The sequence below is a fragment of the Rousettus aegyptiacus genome, unplaced genomic scaffold (assembly GCF_014176215.1).
Source record: "Rousettus aegyptiacus isolate mRouAeg1 unplaced genomic scaffold, mRouAeg1.p scaffold_m13_p_11, whole genome shotgun sequence".
Classification (NCBI taxonomy): domain Eukaryota; kingdom Metazoa; phylum Chordata; class Mammalia; order Chiroptera; family Pteropodidae; genus Rousettus; species Rousettus aegyptiacus.
The window spans coordinates 3,751,917-3,778,823 of NW_023416286.1; the positions used below are offsets into that span (position 1 = coordinate 3,751,917).

Genomic DNA, 26,907 nt, shown 5'->3' on the forward strand with positions numbered 1-26,907 from the left:
GTGTGTGCGTGATCTTTCCGTCATGGTCCTATTTTCCTCATAACCTATTCAATCGCAAAGAGAATTGCGGTTTTCACAGCCCCTGTCTCGAGAAGAGTCTTTAAGAGTTTTTAAGAAGTGCAGCGTTTTGGAGAAAAAAAAGAAAATTCGATATGGTCTTTCAGAATAGGGAAGGCATCTTCCCAACAGGGGAATAAACAATTGTTATTCAACTCGACACAAAATGATAAACATCAACGATGAAACGAGTCCTATGCCAGGGCAAACGAATCTCGTGTGGATATCAAACATTAAGTGTTTTCCAAAGGAAATAGACACTCGATTCATAGGAATTGACAAAGATTTTTCATAAGTAGCTGAGTTAAAAAAAAAAAAAAAAAGCCATCAGTAACCATCCTGGGAGCCAAGTAAAGTTCTGGAAGGTTTCTCTTGGCATTAAAATTTTTTTTCCAGTCAACTGTGAACCGGATGCATTCAGTCATTCAATATTCACTCTGCAAAATTTTATCTACTGCCTATAAGGAGATTTATACATCGTGCCAATGGACTATCAGCAAACATCACAAAAAGTGACGTTGGGTGATATTTAAAACCGGCAAAAAGTTACGGGGCGGGGTCACATCTTCCTGGGTAAAAGTGGCCTCAATCCGGGTGTAAATGTGGCCTCACCCAGATATTTGAACAGTTTAAGGTCAGCAGACATCCACAGGGCGACAGTGACCTGAGCGGTGCATTCATTCAGCGCGCTCATTCATTCATTCGCCCTGTATGATTTTGAGCATCTACGACGTGCAGTGTGCTGAGGTGGATGCTGGCATAGAAAGGTGCCTACGGCATAGCCCAGGCTCCCGAGATGCCCTCGGCCTAGGGACAGAAGACAGGTGTACAAGTAATAAGAACAGCGAAGTACGTACCGTGAGAGAAGTTAAGGAGAATCACATCCCGGATGCTTATGACCCGGCGTCGGAGATAATTCCCTATAAAATTTAGTTGTAAAACGAATCTACAAGGGTCAGTTTCTCTAAATGGCTGATTTAGCTAATCGTGCAGTAAAAGGGTCTCCTCGGTGTCTATTAATTTATTCCAACAAGAATGCAAAATGGGGGTATTATCTACAGAAGGAGGACGTTTTCTTCTCATTACCTCGGGGTTATAGTTTGATTTTCGGCTAAGGGATAATATTGCTCAACTCGATCGCCTGCCTTAATTATCGGCTCGAATGTCCTTTTACCGTTTCAAACACTCAATTTACCGCCGAGCTACGCCCGTACTTAAGAAATTCGAAAGAGTGCTCACCCATTTCTGAAGGGAGTTCCTAAAGAATTTTTTAAATGCTTTAAGCAACGCGGGGCCATTAGAAGAAATTATTACTTTGAAGGAAAGAATGTTCATTTGGATGGCTAAATACAGGTACAACAGATTTTAAATGGGTGTTCACACTTGATAGTCACTAAGTAAACGTGTAAGAGCTCACAGTGCAAAGCATTGGTAAGTACCTGATAGCTGGCCAGGACAGCTTACTTCTTAAGGATCCAGAGATGGGAAAAATATAAGAATCGGAGAGAACAGTTGGCCGAGAGGTGACATTTATACAGGACTGATGAGGTCTCGATAGAACCAACAGTCTATACTTGCTGTTAAAGCTTTATAGGTAAAGTGTAAGTTTGTTTGTTAAGCCTTTAATTTAAGGTTTAAAATTTCCCCATTAAATTGGACTGCTCTGATAAAGTAGAGAATGTTCCAGCAGTTTCTTTTCTGGATTTTTGAATTAAAGGACAGCAATCATTCTTGGACTCCTTGGCCATAACCCTCCTGGGTCGCAGGTAAGAATTCGATGACCCCAGGAAGATCTGAGTCTGTGATGGTTAATTTTATGGTGTTAACTTGGCCAGGCCACGGTTGGCCGAACGGTATTCCAGATGTTTCTATGAGGTGTTTTTGGATGAGATTAACATTTAAAAGTGGATTTTGAGGGAAGCAGATTGCTCTCCATGGTGTAAGTGGACCTCTCCCACCAGCTGAAGGCCAGAACAGAACAGGAAACCGACCCGCCCTTTGCAAAAGTGAATTCTGCACAGAATCTGGCTCGAGCTTCATACGCTCTGCCCTGAGCCTTGCGATAAATCTCACTTTATACACATGCACGCATGTGTGCGCTCTCTCTCTCTCTCTCTCTCCCTCCCTCTCAGTTCAATTTCCCTAGAAAATTCCAAATAATACAGAGGCCATTGCAGACATTGAGAAAATGTTTTACGAGTTAATCTTTTGCACACATATGACAATGAAGCCAGAGGAACTTGCTCAGCACATTCATATCCAAAGCACGGGGATGGCACCGGATGGCACCGTGCGTGGTCTGTGACCGTGACCTCTTCCGGGCTTTTGGAAGCAGCCACCTGCCGAGTCTTTCATGGGTCCCTCATCAGCTTCCTCTTTAAATTCTCCCAGTGATGCATTCGCCTCCTCCCTCTGGTTCAGCAGACAGCCTGGCCTCGCATTACCTGGAGCAGAGGTTCTCAGACTTGAATGAGCCCAGGAATCTCTTGGGGGGTCTTGTGAGGCTGCAGATCCTGCTGGAGCAAGCCCTGGGGCTCTCCACCTCCAATGCAGCCCCCGTGCTGCCCAGGCTGCTGGCCCTGGGGCGAGGCTCGACATCTGTCCATCTCGAACTCTCTGCCTCAACCTGGGGATCTCATTGGAAAAGCAGAATTCAGGCGCCACCTGCCGTGAGGCTCTCCCTCCCTGCTCCTTACCTTTGGCCTGCGAACTTGGTGACACACCTCCCCGTATAAGTGATAACTTTCTACCTGACCCCTCCCCCACCCCCAGCGGGAGACTTTCTCCCCCTTCTCAGCCCAGATCTGAGTGTTGTGTACTTGCTGTCTCTGACCCACTCTGACCCACTCTATTTCATGTTCCTGTGTGTGTGAGATCATTTATTGGGATCATTTAAGCTGCACACAATCAAGTAGTAGTTAACCCATTCAATATAACCATTCTCAGGTGTTTTTGTTTTGTTTTTGTTTGTTTGTTTACCAATTCGAAACTCCATAAAAGGCCTATTAGTGACCTAGATGTCTTTGCTTCTGAATAGTTAACTTATTCTGGCAGGTGATGTGGAACCTTGCTTTTCATCCTCCTGGAAAGAGGCCAGAATTTACTTCCACTTCCGACCTGACCCGTTCGCTCTGTGGCGTGACCCTCTCCGGTCATCTCGCACACACGCAGGGGAAGTCCAAGCTTCCCGGGCAGGTGGGTAAGGCCTCCTGCTCCGGCACCAACTAGCTCCAAGCCTCTAAGGGCCTCTGCGGTCTGTTCTTGCCTCCTGAGCCCTTGCTCTGCCTTGTGGCACCTCTCCCTGTGACCTGGCATCCTGCAGAACTCAGCGGGGGCCTTTCCACTTCCAGAACAAGACCCAGAGCTTGCATAATGCCCTGCTGTCAAGTGCATAGTCAGTAGTTATGTGGAGGGAAATAATAATAATAAAAAAAAAATCGGTGAAAGAGACTGCCTCGAGCAACTGCCCCGTGCTGCGGTGCCCCCAAGGAAAGGGACCTGCACCAAAACTCCATCCTGAAACAGAAGCGAAAGCTGACAGGAAGCCCGAAGACGGGGAGAGCAGTGAGCCGGAGAAGCCGCACCCCCGGTTCGCGTGGCTTCCAGGTTTATAAATCGTCGGGGGAATTAGTCATCTTCACAGCCTGATGAGGCCAGCACTACCAGACGCGTTTTACGGGTAAAGAAACTGGGACTCAGGGAAGTGCCCGCCTCACCCCGAGGCCCCCGCCCCCCGGCAGGAAGTCAAGGGGTTCTTGACACATCTTGCCCCTGCCACTTCACAGCTTTACCCAAGACGAGGCGGGCGAGAGTAAGATGCGGTTAAGAATTCACTTCTCAGATTCTATAGACTCGCTGCGCTATTTTAGAAATACAGCTCTCCTAAATTGCACTATGCTAATCAGCTCTGCTGTTTCTAGACAGTCATCTGCTGTCGGGTGTTCCGTTCTTCATTTAGATGCCACTACGAGATCCTAATTGGGACTCTCTCCTTTTAACGACAGTGACAGAAGCCCGCGCCTTCTAATGTGGTCTGCCCCTCATTGCCAGGGAGTGTGAGCGTCTCTGATGTGCGCCAGTCATTTCATGACAGGGATAAGGCTCCACTCTCAGAAGGTTCTAGCTCAGATCCTCGTTAAAAACAACAAAAATCCTTCCTTAAATGTATACTGGAAATCCTTCCTTTGACATAAACTTCGCCATGTCCTTGGGTAACCGTCCCTCTGTCTACTTCACTGTCCCAAGGTCCGACGTCACAGACCCCCTAAGGTCCTGTGTCCCTGTGACGAACCCCTTTAAGGATAAGGAGTGCTTGCAAATTGCTTTCTAAACCTGGAGCCAGAAGTTTCCACCCAACCTCCTAGTTAGGGCCTCCTCTGCATCTGAGTGGGGGACTGTGTCCTACCCCGGAGGCATGTGACATTGTTAAGCACCTACTATGAGTCAACTTGCCAGGCAGTCGCCAAGAATCTGAAGACTGAAGACCCTCCACAGCCTGGGAAGATTCTAATGGGCGTCACTGGTGGGTGTGGGCAGATCTAGTACTAAGACAGTCACGAAATGTGCCCCGGAGCTTGGTGAAGAGGAAGGTGTCACCGAGGAAGGTGTCGCCGTGGGCCTGCCCGCTCTGGCTCCCAGACACACCTTCCCCCTCCTGCGCTCTCCTGACTCCCGGGCCCGGGTGACCAAAGCCTCTCAGGGACTCTGGTTTTGCTTCTGTCCGCACGAGGTGACCTTCGAGTCCTGCTTGCCCCCACTCGCTTAAGCAGAAAGAGCGAATGAGAAGTTGGGGGTGACAATCTGACAGCGGCGCTTTCTCGTCCGTCTCCTGCCCTTTGGCTCGTTCCTCTCCCCAAATACACGAGACCAAGCTCAGGACAGCTTATCGCGAAGCAGCGGACCCCAGAAAGCAAGGGATCCATCAATCCATCCATCGTTCCGGGCGCGCGCCTTCTCGCCCTCCGCGCCTGGGCCCCGGCGTTGCTGCGGCTGAGCCCGGAGCCCCTGAGAACGCACCGCGTCTCCATGGCGACGCGTCACAAAGCGCCGGCGGCCGGGGCATCCAGTCCCGTGGCGCGAGGCCCCCACTACCCGTTGAGGCAAAAATGGCTCAGCCTGGGCCCGAGGCTGAGCGCCCCTGGCGGACCCGGCCAGGTGAGACTTTGGGGCGGGGGCGGGAGGGGTCTCCCCTGCAGGCGGGGTGCGCCCGGGGCGTCAGCGGTGTCTGCCGCTGCCCTGCGGTGGCGCTGCGTTTAGGGGGCTGAGGGGAGGCTGGGAGTCGCGGGGCTGAGCGGACGTTCAGGACCCCGCGCGTTCCCAGCCCCTCCCAGAAGGCTCGGGCGCTTTTACGCACCCCGTGTGATGCTTCCTGCTCACCTGGGAGGGGACAGGAAAAAGGAGGGGCCCGCGCCTTTCCGGAAGGACAAAAGCAGAGACAGAGAAGAAGAGGAGGGAAGCTGAAGCCGGCGGCCCCCGCGGGAGTCCCGGTCCCCTGGGAAACAGCTCAGGAAGTGGGAGGGTGCAGGAGGCAGGGACGCGGCCCCCCAGGGGATCCACAGAGGCCCCCCACCCCCAACACACACCCGTGGCTGTAGCGGAGCCTGGGGGCAGCCTACAGCTGTCCCTCGTCACCTTCGCTGATTTTCCTTTCGAAGTGGTTTTGCATGTAACAGCGGAGCGCTTTAAGTAGCGCTTTTGCAGGCAAATGTGGCAGGTTTCCTGACTCGGCGGGTGTCAGCGGAGCGGCAGCCACTCCGGCTGCGGATGCGATGCTCGCTGGGGGCTCCATTACCGCGGGGCCAGCTCGGTGCGGCCTCTCCCACGGCCTTCCAGGGGGGCGGCTGTGGCCCCGGGGTGAGCTCCAGAGGAGTCGGGAGGGCTGCCGGGCGAGTTCCCCAGAATTGTAGCCTCCCCCCCCCCCCCGAAAATGGATGAGACGTGTTCTCCATTCCATTCACGCCTTCGTCAATTAAGGATCGAACATGAAAATGCTCAATGAGTATGAGATATAGGTAAAACCCCCAGTGTCTGCATGGTGGCGGGCCAAAAAGGAGGGGGGCGCCTGCTGGGGTGCCCCCCACGCCGCCTCCCTTTCTGCCCCCACCTCCCCGTGCCCCGTCTCCTCTCCCCCTTCCTGTCGAGAGGTGCTGGAGTCTTCTGGGGCTGATCCGTCTCTGCTCACATCCCCTGCGTGAGTGGCCACACCTGTCTCAGGTTCTACGTGAAGGTGGCTCTCGTCTGCACTCTTAGTTGGGACGCCCACCCCCCCCCCCCATTTCCAGCTCCGCCGGATGCCGCTGAAGGGCCACAAACTCAACACGCACAGAACCACCCTCCTGCCGCCCCCGTCTGCGCCAGCTCGGTTAGGAGGGTCCCAGCCGCTCGGAGCAGGCACCCCAGTTTGACCGATTCTGCTCCCAGTGCACCCTTCCTCTTCACGGCTCCAAGACATGCCTCCTCACATCCAGCCCTCCGTGCTACGCCATCCTCCCTCCCCGAGTGGGCCCCGCGTGTCACTGCCCGGCTTGGTCCCCAGACAAGGACGAGGCTGATGACGGCTGCGTGGGCCACGTGCTATTGAACCATGGCTCCGTGCTGGGCTCCTGAGGGCTGTGCCGGTTCCCCGGCTGCCGTAGGTACCACAACTGGCGGCTTCAACGGCAGAGAGGCGTTTCTCTCGCATTCTGGAGGCAGGCTCTACGCGTCGGCGGACCGCGCCCCCTGTCGGTGGCTCTAGGGGACAGCCCCTCCTTGCATCTTCCAGCCTCTGGTGGCTGGCCGCAGGTGTCCTTCGGAGGAGGTTTCCGGTCAGGTCAACCGGCGGCTTCTTAGAGGAGCAGCCCCGCCTCACACTTCTGCCCACTTACTTATCCACGCTTGACATTCTCTTAACCGAAGGCATTTAATTCAGCCGTGGGAATAAAATGCCTGGAAGCATTAAGTGACTCCCATGAGAGCAGGCGTCTCGAAGGGTGACGTCATTTCTTCTTGAGTGGGGCCGGAGCACGGGCCCCGGGAGCCCGTGTGAGCAGAGGCATGGAGTGTGCCATGCGGGGCTCGGGGGCGGGGGGGACCTCCTCCGCACCAGGTAAACAGCCACAGGTGAGCAGATGCGGCCGCATGGCCGGACCCGAGGGCCTGGCCAGTGAAACACAAGCCCTGGTCGGGAGAGATGGGGAGACGAACGGCAGGAAGTTTGCGCACGGCTGAAACTAAACGCTTGCTCGGGGCTCTGTGCGCTTGGCGTCGGCCTACGGAGTTTGAGACTATTTGTGAAATCAAAAATGCATTTGAGGAAGAGACCCGACAGCCATCGTATTTAGGACACATGAGCGAGAGACAAATGAGGTGTGGCCACGGCGTCCCGCCGGTGAGGCGACGGACCCCAGACGCCGGTCCGCTCAAACGTTAAGGGGCTCGTTTTCACCAGGTTCTCGAGAAGTGGAAAAGGTCCGGAGGCGAAGATTTAGAGGAGGTCCAAACTGAACTTAAAACACATGCTCTCGAGGAATTAGGTGCTGCGGGGTGGACGGCGGGGGCGAGGACGATGACTTCTGCGGTTAGAGGAGGGGGAGCCACTCTGGCTGTGAGGCTAGTGGTCTGTCTTCAGTCCTCGTCCCGCTGGGCCCGGCCAGCATCTGCCATGGCGACGCCTCCCTCCCCTGGAAAGGCATTCTTCCTCTGGCTTCGGGGGTCCATCCCTGCCTGGCCTTCCTCTCGCCTCACCGACTGCTCTTCTCAGCCCCTTCCCTGGCTTCTCCTGTCTCCCCAACCTCTCGTTGGTGTGCTAGGTGTGCCCAGGTGTGTCCAGGTATGCCCAGGTGTGGCCAGGTGTGCCCCAGTGTCCCAGATGTGCCTAGGTGTGCCCCAGCGCCCCAAGTGTGCCCAGGTGTGCCCCGCATGTGCTCTAGATGTGCCCAGGTGCACCCAGGTATGTCCAGCTGTGCCCCAGGTGTGCCTAGGTGTGCCCTAGGTGTCATCCCCTCTAACTAAGCTCCTTCCTTTACTGATCCCAACTGCTCTCACCATTTTAAACAATACACACCGCAGAATCTTACGTAGTCCTTAGAGAATGAATTAGAGCGCCCGAGATGAGCTCGGGGGCGGGGGGTGGGGGCGGTTGCCATACGACACGGTTAAATGACGGAAGAAAAGGACACTCTGTGTAAGACGAGCCCATTTCTGGAGAACAGAATGGTGAGAACTAAACCCCCGTAGGTCCGCGTATTTGCACGTGTGCATACGGATCTGTATGTGATTCTGTCAGCAGCTACGAAAGTCTGGAAAGGAACAGGCTAACGGGAGGAGGGCTGGGGAGGAGGGGGGTGATGAGCAGGGAGAAGAAGGAGCGAGGACAGGGTGTCTCAGCTGAAACCCGGAGCCCAGGCTCTTAGCCCCCTGTACACAATCTCTTCAGGTGTTTGCAGGTACGTCTAATGCAGGAGAAGCTGGTCACTAGATCGGAAGTAGTGAACATCTTACGACGGGAGCATCTTTTTACATAGTGCTTGAACTCTTTAAAATAGCGTGTATGAATTCTGAAGAAAAACAGTAGACCTAGTTTAATATGCAGGGGAAACCCAGATCGTTAAACTGAGCATCACTTCCCAGCAGAGGCCACAAGCATTCCTTCATTCTTCTGGACTCAAAATGACTATTCCAAATGCTTTCCTCTTGCAAAAACTATTTTAATGGTCAAAACGACGTCTGATCAGAGTGTGCCAGTCTGACCCATCTGAAACCGCTTTATCGTACTTTTGACAGGTGACACCCGCTGGGACTCCTACGCCACCACCACAAAGACGGCATTCCCGCCCAAGGCGGGCACCATGCCGCCCCTAACACGGTACGGCCCTGCTCGAGTCGGACTGGCGTGCACACTCTGTAATTTGTCCCCTGGTGCTCTGTTATGCAGACTTCTAAACAGTCAGAAAGAGTAACCCGAGAAGGCGCGTGGAGAATGCGCTCAGGCCAGGCCTGTGCCATGCCTTCTACTCCGAACATCAGAGAGAGTTCCCCGCCCCCCCCCACCCCCCCGTCCAGCATCCGAACCTCCTTCCTGCGGGAAAGCTAGGAAAGCGGACGCGTGGATTCTTCCTCGCGTGTCTGTGTGACAGGGTTCAAGGCAGAGCGGTAACTAGGTTGGTGGAGTCGAGCTCCCCGAACCCTGAGTACGAGTCGAGTCCCCTACCCGAGCCGCGGAGGCAGGCAGTGGGGGCCGTGTGAAGGAGCGGATGGCCTGGTGTCGGCGCGTCCGGCCTCGCGGGTCCCGGAGGCTGGAAGGAGGCCGCCCGCCCTGGCCCCTGAGCTGTGTGTCCCTGCTCCGCTCTGCAAGCGTTGGCTTGCGATGCCGGGGCCGGTGGGTGGTGGGAGTTTCCACCCTTGGCTGCTCCTGCAGGTCATCGCGGGGTGAGGGCGGAATGACAGAGTCCGGCATCTCACGTGGCATTAGCGGTAGGTGGGAGATCGACCTGGAGAAACTTCCCTAGGCTGTGTGAACTCCATGAAGTGTTCACGATAAAAAGGATCTTTTCGCCTTAAAAGTTCAAGCGATCGTGACGTCAGATGCGGAGCAGCAGTAGGACCAGGGCCGGGCGGCAGGCAGAGGTGGGTTCTGACCTCTGTCCCTGCTCTGACCTGTTACCTGTGCGGCCTTGGGCGGGTAACAAGCCGCCCGGGGCTCATTGTTAAGGTGGGTGCTTTTTCTGAGGCGACAAGCCCAAAGAAGTTACTTGAAAATTATTTGTTCACTCTCCCGCAGCATAGTATCTGACAGACTTGCAAAAGGACAGGACTGCAAGACTTCTGTTCCTGGCTCTCCCTCTGAGCCACACGATGTCCCCTAAGTGGGGGGCTCATCACCCGACAGTAATGGTTCTGCCGGCTTCCCAGGCTACATACGGTAATCGTCATCTGGAGAGAAAACGTTTGGGAGGAAGCCAAAAACAAATGGGTATTAAGGAAGTCTAGGTGGGTGGGCCTGCATGCCACACATTTGGGTACGCAGAAACGTTTTTATCGTTAATGTGCATCGTTGCAAAAGATAGACCTTCCAGCCCATCCCACATACTGACATTTAAAAATGAACCGGCCGGGTCATTTCTTTGAATTTATAACCAACCGGGAATCCAAACACCCGAGGAAATCAATACACGTTACCATCCTTTAGAAAGATACACAAACGAGCTCTTCTTTAATAGATCATTTATTTCATTCCTTTTCCTTCTCGAATTCTCATTCCCGCTCCATTTCCTCCACAAAATTTTACCCCGCTGCAATATATTTTATGTTTGAAAGCAATTTATCGATCACTCCATTATACTTCTCGGCAACTATTTTAGTCTATTAATTGAAATTAACTTTTAAACATGTCGTGTGGCCCTAAGTATTGAGCATATCACAATTATTTTTAGTGCACAATTGCTCAAAGCAATAACTACATTACACGTGTTAATAATTACTAAATGCAAAAATTAACCATTTTGGAACTGCATCTTAATGAGGTAAAAGGAGCTGTTTCGTTTTCAGTTTATGTATCCAGTTTGAACGTTTTTATTTCTAGGAGGAGATGGGATTCGGCATGAATTTTTATTTATTTATTTTTTGCTGCTTTTAAAATTTTTTTTTTTTTAATTTGCAGAGGCTAGTGTTGAGGAACTTCATTCAAATAAATAAGATGACGTGAATGAAAGCAGTTTTAATACAGTATTGTCGATACTCTGAACTCTTTCTGAGTTACATGCCAAAAATCACGAGGTGACCTTTAATGATTGATTGGCTGACACCTTGGTTGAGTACTCATTCAATTTCATTGAAAGCAAATAATTAGATGATTTGTCATCCAGATATTGAGTTATTTACTGTCCCGTTTTCTTAGAAGTATCCTGGAAAAGTTCGTCTTAACAAATGACTGTAAATCCTACCTGTTCCTCTCTTACTTGGAGGAAGCTTGTTAAATATTATATACTCTGAAAGGACTCAGAAAATGAGAACATTAGTTTTAATAAATGTTTTCCAATACAGTTTTTTTTTTGATAAAGGCTTCTATCATCATTACATTCTTTAACTATAGTTTTATCAAAATCTCAGAGCTGAATATTTAACTCACATAATTTACACCAGGCTTAACTAGTTGGCAGAATCAGTCCTTGCAGCCACACTGACAAGCGAAATTAGGTTTACTAACTATCAAAATAAAATCTGACCACACTTCCAGTTCAAATAACTATTAACATATGTTTTGAGGAACAGTATGAAAACTACTGATAAATTGTGGAATGCATATTTTAGAGAAAGTAATTAAAAGTAGATAGGGAAGTATGAAAATATTCAGGTCTGATATGATTAATAATATTCTAGTCATAAAAATAATGCAATGAAATGTATAGCTAACTAGGTAAGTTATCTGTTAAGTGAGGAGTATGATTTTTAAAAATCTGATGTTTCTTAGTTAAACATGCTCTCGTGTGTGTAGACCTTTGGTGCTTGACTCTAGGGAATGCTTAAATCATAATCATGTATAAAAATCAGAAACAATTTCATCAGTTTCTTAAGGTGCCAAATCAAACGTTTATTATGCATTTAAGGAAAGAGAAAAGTATATATGTGAAAATTAATTGGTCCGGCAAGCCGGCACATACTGTCAGGTATTATTAATATTTGACAACGCAACGTGAAGACTGGCTATGTTGGGGTAAATATTTCACAATAAAATCGGGTTAAAAAAATAAGAGATAAATACCTCATTGAATGATGAATACAAAATTTGAAAAAAAAAATCACGAGACTTTTGGGTACCAGTTTTACCCGGCGAGTCTTTAAATTCGGTGGCTTCGGAAAAGGTGGCAGTCACACTGCAAAGAATCACCACCGCCGTCCTGTCCCGCTCCGTCTCCTCAGACACGCTTTTCCTTCCAGCTGAAGACGTATCCTAGAGACTATTTTTTAAAGCGGGGGCGGGGGGGAAGCTTACCTTTAAATGTGTGGGGGAAAGAGACCTTTTAAGCATGCTGCGTTCTCTGCTCTCCTCTGATTGGCTCCTCGCTAAAGAGGGATGAGCGTTGTATAATCGTGGCTGGGCTCAGGGCACCCCTCACTCACCGCAACTCCCTGGCGCTGGCACCTCTCTGCACCCACTCAGAAACCCGCACGAGAGCTAGGCCGGTGGCTGGTTTGGGTGCCCTGGAATCTAGGACAAAGGTTTCCTCCATGGGGCACCTCTCGGGTTGGAGGTGTAGACCCCAGGCGTACGAGGCGCCATGCGCCTTCTTAAGAAACGTGGTGTCGTGGGGGTGGCAGGAAGGGCTGTAGGAAAAGAAGGACCCGCCACCGGGCAGGCTTGCTCTCAGGCAGGTCCCCGCTGGCAGAGGACCCTCAGAGACGGACATCGACCCCTCGAAAGCTCCCCGTGCTCTATCTCCCTTGAGGAATCTTCATGTGCTTTTGATCACGTCCCCTGGATAGAGAGAGGACCACAGTCCTGCCTGACCCCACACATCTGGGTGACGAGTCAAACGGTCCACCATCCAGATGTGTCCTGCTTCCCAGATGTTTGGTTTCGTGCGGAAAGAACCGGAATCTAACCTAGCCTTCTTTAAAAAAAAAAAAAAAGTCAGTATGAAATATTTGAGATACGCACAGGGAATCTCCAGCTGTCGCCCGGCTTCCATCAGTGAGGACACATCGTAGACACTTTGTGTGCGTCCCTTCCTCACAGCCTGGCCGCTGGACAGTGTTGGAGCGCATGTGTATCATTTCAGTTCTAAGTGTTTTTCATGTATCTCTAAAAGTCCTCCTGTGTCAATATGGACTCTTTAAAAATATATAACAATGCCATTATCTCACCTGAAAAAGAATTCCTTAATATCAAATATAGCCAATCGGGGATCAAGTTTCCCCCAACTGTCTCATAATTAAAAACGCACACACACACATTTGGATGGAAATTCGTTCCATTTGGTCATTACATTTCTTGTCTCGTAATCTATATCTATACGTTCCCTTCCCCCCCCCTTTTTTTTTTCCTGAGAATTTCTTTGTCGAAGAACAGATTATCGTTTTGGATTTTTCTGATTTCATCCCCATTGTGCCATTTAAAATAGTCCCCATTCCATTATGTCCTATAAGCCGATATTCCAGAGTCTTCGTCAGATTCCGGTTGGGTATTTTGGCAAAAATATTCGATGGGTGATGTCGCAAATGTCCATCCAGAGCACGTGACACCTGGCGGCCCCCCTTTCTAAGCTGTGAATGGAAACTGCCTAGATGTATTATTTTACCGAGGACTTGCAAACCAGTGGCACTCTTAATTCTTATATTCATTCTTTTTAGTAACCGGAAGACATCTATAGAGAGAAAGTCGTCTTCACCGCCTGTGTGGTCATACTGCAGTACGGTTCATGCAGGAGAATACTCAGCTCTTTAAAAAATGCATTTAAAAATGAGCGATGTTCAGATTTCTATTCCTTCGAATTTCATTTTAGAGCCTCCCATACTTTCATCAAGAGCCATCCTAAGATGCAGGGTTGCTTCTTTTCAGGGAAATCGGGAGATTAAATGATTCTGCCATCAAGTCTTAAACTAGTTAATCTTTAAAAAAAACGTAACAGGTAAAATCGAAGTGTGTGTATCGTTGTGAGACTTGGCATTTAATCTCTTAATCTAATTTATGGTCTCTTTTCTTATAGTCCCAAAAGTACCAGAAGATTAGGGTACACCTATTTCCTGAATGACCCTATTTTCAATCAGACCCATTACAATGACGAGTTCACTTGGAAATCGTATCCTAAAGACCTGATCCAAGCCAGGACTTCGAGAACACTCGGGAGCCACAAGTCTCATATCAGTCAAGTAAGATAATATCTACCTGTCTGTTCAGCTCAACATTGCATTGATGATTCCCCACCGAGATTTTGACTACACCCCAAAGGTCCTTCATCACCTACAGTTACGGTTCTTCTAAGGCTATTTTTGCCCACCTTCTCACGCTCATTATTAATTGATTCTCCACCGACCCCTCAATTTAAAACGATTTGCAATTGAAGTGAAATTCACATAGAGCAATTATGAGAGAGAAAGGGGGTCAAAGGGGGAGCCTGGAGATTCCGAGACTGGAAAGGTAAATTCGGGACAGTGAAGTGTATATGCCTGTTTGAAGATTGTCACCGCAAAGGCAAACTGGGAACTCGCTCAGTCCGTGGAGGAAGGAAACAGGGTGGAGAGGGAGTTTTCTTCTTAAACGGAAGACACACAGGCAGGCTTGGGTCCTGACAGCAACTGCCCAGGGCAGAGGGCAGAAATGGAGGCTTCAGGAGTAGTTGGAGCAATGTGCTGGACAGGGCCAGATGCAACGGGCTCCAGGGGACCAGGCGGGGCAGGGCGCTGCTGGGTGCCCGCGTGGTGGCCGTGTGGTGGCCGCGTGGTGGCCGATGGAGGGAGGTCTCTTCCTTGGCTTCCATTTTCTCAGGGAAACAGAAAACAAGAGGGAAGAGAGAGGGAAGATGAGAAAAAGAGGCGGAGGTTCCAAGTTTATCATCACAAACTTGGCCTCGGGGAGAGGGCCTGGGGCCCCCGGCGGGGTGCGCGTGCGGCCAGAGCTTGGCTCTCCGCGATCACATTCTCTGTCATCGACAGGAAGTAAAGGAAGCGACAGAGGGCCTGCGTTGCAGCTGGGGAGCTGTGGGCTCCGCCGCCAGGCTCGCGTGCACGCGACTCCGGGGCGCAGGGCCGAGCGGAGTCTGTGCGCGCGGGCACCCGCGGGCGCGCGCGCCCTTCATTCCCGCTGGGGAGCCGTCGCGTCCGCTCCCATGTCCTGTCTGTGTTGCTAGGACCTCTTCCACTGGACACTCCCTCCGGGTCACGAGGTGTCGCAGAAGATCTACCTCCTCCGGAAGAGTGCTGCTTCGGCGGCGGGCGAGGTCAGGAAGGCCCTCGCGAACCAGTTCGTCTCCCACACGAAGCGGGACTTTGTGGACAAAGCCGAAGGTGAGCGAGCGCCTTCCTCTCCGCCCCGCGAGGGCGCGCGAGGCGCTGGAGCCGTGTCAGGGATCTCACGGTGCAGACTCTCACAGTGGAGACGCGGGGAAAAGCAAGTTACCAAGGGAACCGGTCGAGTTATAAAAGGTGCACGTTGCAGGCTGCTGCGGGGCGCACAGTAGGACATCTAGCCAGAGCGGGGGAGGGAGGTCAGGAAAGGCTCCTTGGGCTGAAGGGCCAGGACCCCCCTCCCCCACCCTACCCCCAGCCGAGTGACGATGAAGGGATGGAGTCGCACGGGCTGCTGCCAGTTCTTAACTGCTCAGTTACTGCTGTTCAGAACCAAACCTTCACCGGAGCCCACACGCGCACGTGCGTAAACGCAGCTGCCCGCGGGCCCCGCGCGCGCCTCCCGCGCCCGGCCCCACGTGCCGTCCGCGGCCACCGCCAGCCTGCCGCTCCTCCGGGCGGTAAAATGATGCGTTTACGCGGCTATCGTTCGATCCGTCGATTTTGGGCGTTCCCGTCGACTTCCTGTTCGGGCATCCAGCGTTTCTGGCCATCCCGTCGTCTGACTTCCCCCCATCCATCGTCTCCATCCAGTGCCATTCCAAACGTGTGGCTAATTCAGTCGCTAGGGTTAATGTTATGATCGCGGCGATATGATATATCATGATTATGTCAAAGTGTATTGCTGAACCGGCTGGCATTTTATAATTATGTTTCCTCTTACCTTTTGTTTTCTTTCGGGTTTTGTTTCGTTTGGTTTTTACCGGAGTTAATGGTTGACGCTGTTTTCATTTGCTTAGTTTTCTACACGGTTGTGACTTTTTCCAAATACTTTGTCACACACTAGGATTTTCTTCTGCCACCCTCCGTCGGTCTCCCCCGATCTTGAGGAGTCTCTGGGTAGATTTGCCTCCCACCTGTGCTACCTGTGACCTGGGACTTCCTTTTTCACCATTCTGGGCTTTTCTGGGGCTTCTGCCTGCCCCAAATCCTGTTTCCTGAGTCTATGTCTTCCTCTGCCTTGTCCCCTCACCCTCATTTTTTGGAAGCGCATCCTCCAGTAGCTTTCTATGAAAGGACGCGTGGGAGAAACACTTGTGCGTGTGCCCCTCCTGATCCGGAAACACCCTTTCTCCTTCCTTACATGTGTTCAATAGTGTGGCTGTCCTTCTAGGGTGACAGTCATGGTCCCAAACTGGACTGCATCCCACGGGCGCTCTGTGCTCCAGTGCCGACCGAGCTGGGTCTGCCTTTCCTTCCCCTAACAGAGCTCATCGTACTCTCTCTGGCTTCCGTAGCCTCCAAGCCAGTGCTGCGCAAGTCGATGAGAGACTTGTCCACAATATAAGCACCTGGGTCCCACTTCCAGAGGTTCTCAGTGTCTGGGGCGAGCTTCAGCAGGTGTAACTTAGAAACACCATCGCGGGAAATGTCGGTGGACTATCTCTATGTGGGAACCCCAGTGCCAAGCGTTACGGCTGCCAGACGTCGCACTCCGTATGTATTTGTCCTCTACGTACCTTTCTATGCACACTCGTCTGAGGTCGTCTCAAGGTAGAACGAGGATTTAATTATCTTGGCACAGAACACATACAGGAAGCGAACGCATTTGCCTTAGAGTAGTCTCTCCCAGGAATGGGGTTGGGCACATGCCTCAAGTATTTCAATAGGTTTGGCTCTGGAAAGCTGGTCATAATTTACAAACCCAAGTGATGGATGATGCTTGCTATAAACGAGGCCAGATGGTTTGCCAAAATATCTAAGGGAATGTTCTGATTTTGAGCCCTAGAGTTTCCTCCTCTCTGTAACCTCATCATCGCCTTGGGCAGTTTACAGGTTCATCATCATCACCCACACCCTCTCGTTCTGAGTCACCTAAATTGAGAACATGCGGATCTATACAGATCATTTTTTTAAAAATCACTAATAAAACACTCTTGGGTGCCAGTAGATGACATCACACATTGTTCGATTTATAATGTACATTTGAATTTACTTTGAAAAGACCTAGAATCTGGTGTCATAGTAATCGACCTTGAGTTTGGTGTCAGAGTAATTGGCACCGTTTAGACGTCGTTCGTGAAATCCACGTTTTTAACATCTGCGTCCTGAATAAAGCTGAGGGTGTATGATGTGCCTCTAAACCAACACTTCGTAGCAAGAATTAAGGGTGAACCCCGTGTAAGTGAGGTGCCCATGACTCTCTCTGCTGTAATCTGGTACTGCTTGCGGATCCAGGCATCTTTCTGGTCAGTGCTTAATAAATATTTAACAATTATAAATCTGATGAATATTTTTTTAGCAGTTATTTCGAAGAAACGATAGAGTTGTTGTCCACTAGTGACAGTGGCGTTACCTAACCCTCTGTCAGTAAGGGACAAGCTCTGCGTGGTTCTCCTCCGGGTGATGGGGTTGATACGCACTGTCCCACCTAGGTCTGCCAGACACAGCAAATAAAAACACCGAGTGCCCCGTTAAATCTGAGCGACGATGTGTCGGAGACCAATAATGAGCACCCACACAATCTTACACTGAAAAATGATTTGCTGTTTATCTGAAATTCAAATGGAACTGGTGTCCTACATTTTATATGGCGACCTGGCCCTATCCGAACTCTCTTGCTCTGCTGCCTGCCCCTGCCCCACGGACGAGGCCGGCCTGCCGGAGCGAGAGGTGCCTTCCGCGTCCACAGAGCAGAGCAAAGGAGCCCCTTTAACTGACCCATGATATGTTCAGTAACTGCTTCTAGCCCCTTGAGCATGTAATTCCCGTGCCTGATGAAGCAGAAAACGATTTCTTGGTTGAAATATCCTTAAAAAGTACCCTGAACGTACCTCTCGATACAAAAAGAATGGGTTTTGGCGTGATCGATGGGAAGCTACTACCCGAAGCAAAATGGAGCGGAAGTTTGATGCTATTTAGAAATAACTTACAGGGAATAAGTGTTTCCTTTGGTTTCTACCTCCTCCCCAGCTCAGAAGATTAAGCAAAATTCCCAGATGTTTCCGGAAGGGAAAAAGTTACTTCCGCACCCCAAAGACACTGAATTTCGGCGGAATTACCATGTTCCAGCTAAAATTCCTGAGTTTCAGGATTTTAGGTTCAACTACAGATGCTGCTCGAGCCTCCCAATCGCTTCTCATGGTCCAGGTGAGTACACCTGTGGCTTTTCAAGCAACTTTGTAGATTCCATCCCTCGCTCCAAGATTCCTCCGGACCTTGATGAGAGTCGTGGAGAATGCCAGCGACCCCCATGTGGAATTAAAACTATGCCTCTTTGCGCTTAGCCTCAAACTCAGGGAGTGAGTCTCAGAAGAGAACTGACTGCTTGTGGCGAGAAATAGTACATCCTCCGCCTGGGAGGGGCCGGTGTTGGGATTGGGGGACCCCCCTCCCTGCTTATAAAATGAAAGGAAGGTTTAGTTGCTATACAATGACAGGGGAAGAGATTAGGTAGGGATCAAACTGGTCTTGTCCATTATTTCCTGAAAGTTTAGCCACAAGGCGTACCCTTTGGATTTAGCACTCATTCTAACGGAGTCATTTTTTTGCGATCGAGATTCCTATTGTTTTCAACAGAAAAGTTTTTGAAAGTTCCGTGACCCAGCCACCTCCAAGCCACAGGCAAAGAGGATAACGGGGTGTCAGTTTGAGATAGCGATTTTTCCCCGGCGTGGAGTGGGGATCGAGTAATACTTTAGAGAGAAGTCACAGAATGGAAGCTTAGCATCTTGGAGTTAGAAGGTAGCCAAGAAGTTACCTGGTCTAGGTGGTCATGTCACACTTGAGTCACCTTGTCCCATCCTTGCCAAGGGGTGATATCGTTCCTGCTCAAACTCTTCAGAGGGGTGCCTCTACCCAAGATGATGGCTTCTTTCTTAGATGGTTCGGCTCTTTGAAAGTCCCTAGCAGCTAGACTCTTCCTTGCTCAAATTCTGCCCTTGGCTTCTTGTCTTCCCAGAAGTTAACCAGTCTACAACTATCATTCTGTGAAAACCTTAGTATGTGCCTTCTAAGTTTCCTCCACGGAAAGCATTTCCGGTTCCTACCAACACGCTTCTCGGATGTGGCGGCCAGTCCCTCCCCAGCCCGGCCCCTCCGTCTGGCCAGTGGTCCTTTGGGAGGAGACGCAGTATTTAAGGTGTCCTTAAGGTTTACAAAGACTGGACAAGTCCTCACACCGTCTTCACTTTAGGATAATTCCACAACCATCAGGACCCACGTCAAACGAGCAACAATTGAGATGAGATTTAAGCGATTGGGTCCCGCCGGCCCCCCATGCCCCCGTTAGTCTGCACGCACAGCGATGCTGACTACAGCTGCCAGCCTTCTTCCTAACCGCCCGTCCCAAGACACCCAGGCCCCTGGGGGAGGCCCCGGAGCACGCCCGGCCAGGTCTGCCCAGGAGGTGGCATGAAAGGAGAGGGCCTTTGTTCGCCAAGCAGGGGGCGAAGCCTGCCATCCTGGCCCCTGACCTGCAGGAGAGCGGGCTCCAGGGAGAACAGCATCTCTGAAAACGGGGGTCAGATGCAACCTCATCATCTCCAATCCCCACCCCTGCCCCCCACCTGACAGCAGCACCCCCTCACCCCTTTCTCTTAAAGGCTGCTGCGTGCCAGGCCGGGCTCATGGTCCGGGCCGTGCTCACCAAATAAGGGCGGGAGTGCTCTGCTCGGTGACAGCCTCCGAGCCTTTCCTTCCCTTATGTCCCCCCAGTCCCCGGGGAGCCCACGAAGAAGCAGACTACGTACCAGAACGATTACGGCAAGGCCCGCCTGGATTCCCTAGGAGCCTGAAGTCACCTCTTCCCTCCCGAGTCACAGCGTACCCGCAGAGCATTTCCCAGGAAGGTAAGATGAGGTCTCGAGGCACAAGGGAATGAATTTGCAGGTCCTGATTCACTGCTTTGGGCCAAGTAGAAATCGTTCTAGCTTTTGGCCACTGGAGTCAAATGCTCACCAAAAAGAAAAATATTGCTTTGAAAAAAAAAAAAAAAAGAATCCATAGTTTTTGTGCAAACTTCAACCCACTGAAAATATATATACTTTTTCTTAAAACAGGCCCCAGGGACTACATCCCCACCTTTTAAAAAGAAAAACGCAGCTTCTCACTCATGGTTGACCTCACCGCCTGCAGGCGTATCGTCCCGGGTTTGACTTTTCCTTGCAGTTAATGGGTTTCTTTGGGGGCTGTTCGCAGCTCCCACAGTTCTGTCTTAGCCACTGTCGCCTTAATTCCATGTTTGATGCCGCTTTCGTGTGACAGGCTTCGGGATACACGGGGATCTCCGCGTAGCACGTCCTCGGAGAGCAGGTGCCATTCCCAGGTTCCCCCACACGACGAGGACTTGCCCCGGCTTTAGGCTTAGTGAGGGAACCGGCGAGCGAGGACCTCAGGGACCGTGTACATTACAAACCCCACGCCGCGCCGAAGGGGAGTTGAGAAGCAAACAGGGCAGAGGTCGGCATTTCCCCCTGCGCCGAGCGCACCATCGCCTGCCCCCGCCTGTGCTCTAGGCTCCGCGGGGGACCCGGCCTGGCTTTGTGCCCCGTGGTCAGGCTCAATGAGCTCAGAACTGCTGCCAGCTCCTCAGTAGCCCCCCCCCCCACTGCTCTCCATGACCCCCGTCTCTGTCCCCAGCCACCATCGGAAGAGCCTGCTCCTCTGAAATCCTTGCTGGAACGCTTTTTCATTATTGGATCTCCTGCCCCACACAAGACAGAAACTGTGCTGGGGATAAGAGGGTGTGTATGTGTGTGCATGTGTGTGCACGTGTGCTGTGGGTGTATGTGTGTGTTCGTGTGTGTGCATGTGTGTGCGTGCATGTATGCGCATGTGTGCATGTGCATGCACATGTCTATATGTGTGTGCACATGCATGTGTGCCTTGTGTGTGCATGGGTGTGCTGTATGTGCATGTGCGTGTGTATGCATGTATGCATGCGTGTGTGCATGCATGTGTGTGTGTGTTGGGGGAAAGAAGCATTTTCCACCCTCAGATGAGGGCCGATGCCCCACAGGTGTCTGGCGGAGCTCGAACGCTGGGTCTCACGGAGCCACTAGCCGCGGGTGTCACAGGGCGGATGTCACGCCTCGCTCTGAGGCAGGAGCAGGAGTCTGTGTTTCCCACTCGGAGCATCACAGCTCAGAACGGACGCCCCTGGGCCCGTGTGACAACCCAGGACACTGAGGGTCCTGGAGGTCTGTTCTCAGCACTCCCCGGAGGCAGAGCCAAAGCGTGCAGGGCCCCAGCCCGCCCTCATGCCCTCCCGGCCTTGATCCCATGGGAAGCGTCACCTGCATGTCACGCCTGCCTCCCTCCCTCCCGGAGCCACGCCTGGCTGACCCGTAGACTGAGCATTTCCGTCCCCAGAAGCAGACGCTCCCACCTGCCCGGGGCTCACAGCAGATGGAGCTGTCCCTTCTCTGCGGCCCGGACGCCACGCCGTCTGCCGGGGCCTCTGTCTCCTGTCTGCTTGTCGTTCTCAGTTGGCGCCTTAGTGGTGCCCCCCAAGAGCGAGCTAAGGACCCTCAGAGTGCTCCCACCCAGTAGCCCCCTCCTCAATGCCCCGTAACCTGACCCTTCACAGGGACACTGTCCCCCAGTTGGGCTTTCTTCCCAGACAGTTGAGAATCAGCCTATGACCTGACAAGGTAGCTCTGGGGCAAGTCCAACCTTCGGCTCCTCCTTAGCTCCCCTGCTCCCCGGTTCCCTAGACAGCCCAGGGCTGGCGCCCCGTACTCCTGGCCGTTCGTGGTGATCTGGGTCCTGTAGCCTCTGCTTCCAGAGGGTTCTCATTTTTCCTCCTTCACTTTGCTTTGGAATGGCCACTCGCCGAGGCCAGCTGTCCGGAGGTGACAAGCAAAAGGGAGGCTCCCTTGGGACGCTTACGCCTGGAACGTCTTGTCATTTGCCTTTGTCCAGGGCGACACGAACGCTTTTTGCCAGCGAGACCTCAGCAGAGCTCGCCTGTCTCAGGGCTGAGCGCGTGTGCAGGAGAGTGAAAACCAGGCGGGTGTGTTAGGCTGAATTCTTAGCTCCTCTGCTTAGGTCGTCATTTGGGGTGACCCCTCTCAGACAGCCCAGGAGCCCGGGTCCAGGTAGACTGTGCGAGGGCGGAAGGGGAGGGGCCGGCGTCATGGCCCACGTCGGGGTGAGCGGGTGCCGCGAGGTGGCAGGGGGAGCTGGGACAGGGAAAACTCCAAGAGCACACAAAACAAAGCCGGGGCGAAGGCAGGAGGAGCCGCCGAAGCCGACCCTTCGCTTCTGCTGGCTCCATGGCTGTTTGATGTTGCGTTTCGGGACTGAAAACTTGAGGAAGAGGACCAAGACGGCTGTGGTGGCCTTTTGTTTCTCTCTTCCAGGGGCTCGGGCCCCACGACAGCCTACCCTTTGGGCCTCTGTTATGTGTTGGCAAACGCAGTCATCTCCCATGGATCGCACCTCCCCCCTCAAAAAAATAAAATAAAATAAAACCAACCGAAACCCGCTTTTCGGAATTTTTCAGCTCTGGCTCCCTCCCATCTCTTCCCCCGATGAAAACTCCCACGAACACGGCTGTTCAGAGGGTGCGTCTTCCTAGGGCGTAATTCCGTCCGGTTAAGAGTGCGTTTATTCGCCCGCCGGATCAGCTTCCTCCATCGATTGAATACCGATGATGCTTGCTTGATACAAAGATTCGTGAAAAACAAATCCTCCCTCTCGGGGCACTGGGAGTCGGGGTGGGAGACGGTGCGCAGTTACGATGTCACCAGCTCCGTTAGCCTGTGAGGGAACGCCCAACCCTGTGCATTGCTGGCGGGCTGCCTGGAGGAGGCCTCCTCTGAGCATCACGGGTGAATCGGCACGACAAGGGGACCCAGGACCATTGCTAAGCAGGGGACCTAAATCACGGGGACCTAGCTCTGCATATGTAGTACACACGGGTAGCATCCGGATTATGACTGGTGGCCTTTTTTGAACAGTTATTTCAATCGACATTAAATTTGACACGAAAATCATCTTTTTTATTAATTCGTGCCAAACTTGAGTCATCTTGGATGTTTATCTTTGGTATCAAATTTTTTTTTTTTTTTTTTTTTGCTTATCTTAAACTTAACTCTTTGGCATAGATAAAAAAAAAATAGAGACATTTCAGGCTGAAAATGTCTCTAAAAGGGCTGACGACAGCGATGTTGGTGCCCCAGGAAGGACGTTGCTGGGGGCCCTAGGACAGTGCACTTTCCCTGGGAACAAATCTGGTAGTTTCTCACGAAGCTAAACGTGTACCTAGTCCATGACCCAGAAATTCTAGGGGGGGAAAAAAACCGCATGCCCACAAAAGGTCTTGTGCAAAAATATTTATGATCATTGTATTCTTAAGAGCCCCAAACTGGATACGGCCCGGATCTCCACCAACAGAAGAACGGAGAAGCCGCGGTAAAGCCACGTAACGAAATACTGCTAGACAATAAAAAGGAATGAATTATTGATGCAGTCAACAAAATGCGTGAGCCTCAAAAGCAGTATGCCGAGCAAAAGAAGCCAGACACACCAGATAATACATCCTGTCTGACTTCTCTGATCCGGAGGTGTGTAACGTGCAGACCTTACCCGCGACGAAGCGAATCAGAGCCTCGTCCGTCTTGGGGTGTGGGGCGCGGACAGGGGAGGGGTGTGGCAGGGCTTTCCCACGTGACGGACGCGCTCTGTACCGTCACATGGCTGCGCGTTACACACGTGCGGGCGTCGACCATCGAACTGCACGCGCGGGAAGATCGGTACATTTCACCTTGTGAAAAGTGTGCCTCGATCGAAAAATGCCGGGGCCGGAGAAGGCGGGGTTCAAAGTGGCGTGGGAGGTCATAAAAACAAGCAAGTGCACACAAGCAAGTGTACACACCCCGCACACACACGCTCATGCGCACACACGCCCCTGGGTGGCGGACCTCGGCGGGCATTCGTACCCCTGGCCATGAAATCTTGGTATCACCTTCTTCCTTCCTCCTCCCGGTTCTTTTTCTTTGGCTGCACAGGTGACAGTCGCTAGACATGACCCATGTTTCACAGCTTCGCTCTATATGATTTTAAAAATAAGTAGTTAGGGTTAGGGACGCAGAGATGTTCAGAACCAAGCGCGATTCCTTCATCTTCCAGACGAGGCCGTGGGGGCTGGTGGTCGAAGGGGCCAGTCACCAAAACCAGCAGAGCCTACCCTGGTCGGCGGGCAGGTAGCAGCCCTGGCTTCGAGGGAACTTTTGGAGCGATGTCTCTGTGACTTGTTTCTTACGGGTTACTGTGTGCGCGGTAATGAAAGAACAGGCTCTCCTGTGATTGGGTGTCTTTATGGACCTGGCTCTGTCTGGGGGCCTCACTGTATGACATGCTTAATCCACTCCCACACCTGGGCAAGGTAAGCACTGTCGCCTGCATCCAAAGACGAGGAAATGAAGAAACGGAGAGGTCGAATGACTTGCTAATAGTTGGCCAGCACAGAACCGAAACCTAAGTCTATCTCATTCCAAACTCCATGCTCGCTCTCTGAAGACTGGCTGATCCCTCGAATGTTAAATTTGCTCTTTTTAATCAATAGTGACACAGCTGGGCCTTTTTAGCTATTGGACCTACTACCCACTGGTTATTTTGGTCTCATCAAATTTGCGTACCGAGTACTATTACTGGATATTCACCTCCTTCCTAGAATTTCTTTAGCACTTAAATAGTTAAATGGAAATTTTCATCCTGTTTTTGTTTTTTTATAATTTTCAGACAGACGAATTCTCGATCACTTTGTTCGCTCTGACGGTGACGTTGACAAGGGACAGAATGAGAAAGGAAAACAGTCCAAAGGAAGAAAATCTGAAATTCGCTTCAAGGACCTCCTGGGCCGTTTTACTAAAACTCAAGGAAGAATAATATCCAGATCGTTCCAAATGTGATATTCATGACTGTGTGTGATTTCGTTTTCTTTTTAAACAATAAAATCATTTAAAGCTATAAATCTCTACGCTACCCATCTCTCTCCGCCCCCGACAAAGCTTTAACTGTATCCAGAGGAGGTTTTGATTTAAAGTTTTTCCTAGTCTCTTTTGGATACATAATTTGTGATTTCAATTTTGATTTCTTTTTTGAACCAGGAATTTTCCAGTATTTAGAGGATTATAAAAACGTTTTTATTATTGACTTCCGGTTTGTAAGTTTTTAAAAATGTCTGCTTTGGGGAAATTTAAGCAAAGTTTTCTTAATGTCGAATATATAATTAATTTGTGTATTACATGACTAAAAGAAGAAAAATACATAGTTTATTGTATTTTTCAAATCTGTTGTATCTTTGCCTTAATTATATACTTGAACCGTTGAATTATAAAAGACAATTAAGAACATCCCACAATGAAATGTTTTCATCAATGCCTCTCTGTATTTCTAGGTTTTTTGATTTATATATATGGCTTTGTTGTTTATCTTTAATGTTTATGACTTACACACAGCTTATTCATTGATTAACTTACTTTATTCCATTTTTTTCTCTTTAATAATGCTTTTGGCTTTGAATTGCCTTTTAATTGATATTAGTATCGCCATTCATGCTTCTTTTTTTTTTTTCTTTTCTTTGTATTTGCCTAACATATGCTTGCCTTCCCTTAATTTCCAGTCTTTCTTTGTAACTTTGTTTTGGTGTGCTTCTAGAAACACCTCGCGCCTGGGTTTAATGTCATACCTAACATCAGGGTCTTTGTCTTTTGAGAGGAGAATTCAGTTCATAGTAATTACGATGCTTGATGTGCTTGCTTTTTACGATTCCTGTATTTTTTTGTTTGCTATTCTTTGCTGTTCTTTTTCAGCTTTGCTTTGCCTAATCTCCACTTCTTTATTGCACGGTTAATTTTGATAAGATACCGTTTTCCGTGATCCTCACCATTTGTTTCCTCGCATGTGGTCATTACTAAATTTGGAGTTCTCGACTAAGGTGTAAAACTCGCGCGAGGCCTCTGCTCCCAGTCTGGGTCCTCCACAGGCCACTCTACCCTCACTCACTGGCCGGAGACGTTTTATTTTCCAACCGTTCCGCCTCGTACGTCCCGCTCCATCCCTTGCACGTGTGCGTGCACACGCACTCACACGTGTGCACGCATGCTTCGTTGCTGAGATAGTGGGCAAGTTTCGTTTCGAGCTTGTTTAGGGATTTCCTTATAATGTCCCTCTCTGTTTACGGCGTAGTGTACAGCAGTCCCAGTCACAGCGTCGAGATCCTCCGTTTATATTTGATTGTCACCGTTTCCTGCGTTCTCTTGTTTTTTTTTCCAGATCCTGGGTTTGCTTTCTGTTCGTTTACTTGGTTACAGCAGTTTCTACGTGTTTCCCCAGATGGGTCACAAGGGTCACAACGCATCGAATCCTTGCTTGCCCCCAAATGGCGCTCTTCTGCGGTAGATTCCATCTTGTCTTAATATAGAATTATTGGAACTTAATCCTATTTTCTCAGTCGTCCAGTGTCATCCCACCGTCTGTCTCCTGGTTTAGCACATAATTTATCATTCAGAGTCAATGACCATCACGTGATCCGGGTTTTCCCCAGAAGCTTTCGCGATGGTCTCTTTATTTCTGTGATATTTCAAGGCCGTGTTCCGTTTCATTTGGAATTGTCTCGTTCAGGAAATGTTTTGTTTCGCCTTTTTATCATTGTCACCTTCCTCCTCTCTGCTACTCTCCGAGATACATTTTCTCCTGCGTGTAGTAACATTCGTATCGGAGGCCTCTTGGATCCGTCCTTCAGGCCTTTCGTCTTCCACCTTTTTGTTGACAGTTTCTCGTTTTTAACGTTCTCGGCTTCTGTTGTATCAAATGTCTTTACTCTGCTCGCTCAGAATATCGTTTTGGTTCTTAGCAGTG

The 26,907-nt window shown here is 50.7% G+C and overlaps 1 protein-coding gene across 4 annotated transcripts; it reads left to right on the top strand.

Moving 5' to 3' along the window:
- Positions 1–5,171: 5,171 nt before the first annotated feature.
- TEX26 (testis expressed 26) lies at positions 5,172–24,896 on the top strand. Of its 4 annotated transcripts, none has more exons than XR_004953294.1 (7): positions 5,172–5,211; positions 8,821–8,902; positions 13,743–13,905; positions 14,883–15,039; positions 18,013–18,189; positions 19,756–19,889; positions 24,787–24,896. XR_004953294.1 is itself a non-coding variant. In XM_016151898.2 (6 exons), the coding sequence occupies exons 2-6, from the start codon at positions 8,886–8,888 to the stop codon at positions 19,833–19,835; spliced, it is 594 nt and encodes a 197-aa protein (XP_016007384.2). In that variant the 5' UTR covers positions 5,172–5,211; positions 8,821–8,885; the 3' UTR covers positions 19,836–19,901. The 4 variants fall into 4 exon arrangements, 2 of the variants coding, with proteins under 2 accessions (XP_016007384.2, XP_036084311.1); XR_004953295.1 differs by lacking the exon at positions 24,787–24,896 and adding an exon at positions 23,402–23,467; XM_016151898.2 differs by lacking the exon at positions 24,787–24,896 and having other exon boundaries at positions 19,756–19,901.
- The last annotated feature ends 2,011 nt before the right edge of the window (positions 24,897–26,907 follow it).

Bases quoted from the DNA above. Each gene is read 5' to 3' on its own strand.
- TEX26 (XM_036228418.1), top strand. The intron at 13,906-14,882 runs GTAAGATAATAT...CTGTGTTGCTAG, and splicing joins ACAAGTCTCATATCAGTCAA to GACCTCTTCCACTGGACACT. The intron at 15,040-18,012 runs GTGAGCGAGCGC...CCTCCTCCCCAG, and splicing joins CTTTGTGGACAAAGCCGAAG to CTCAGAAGATTAAGCAAAAT.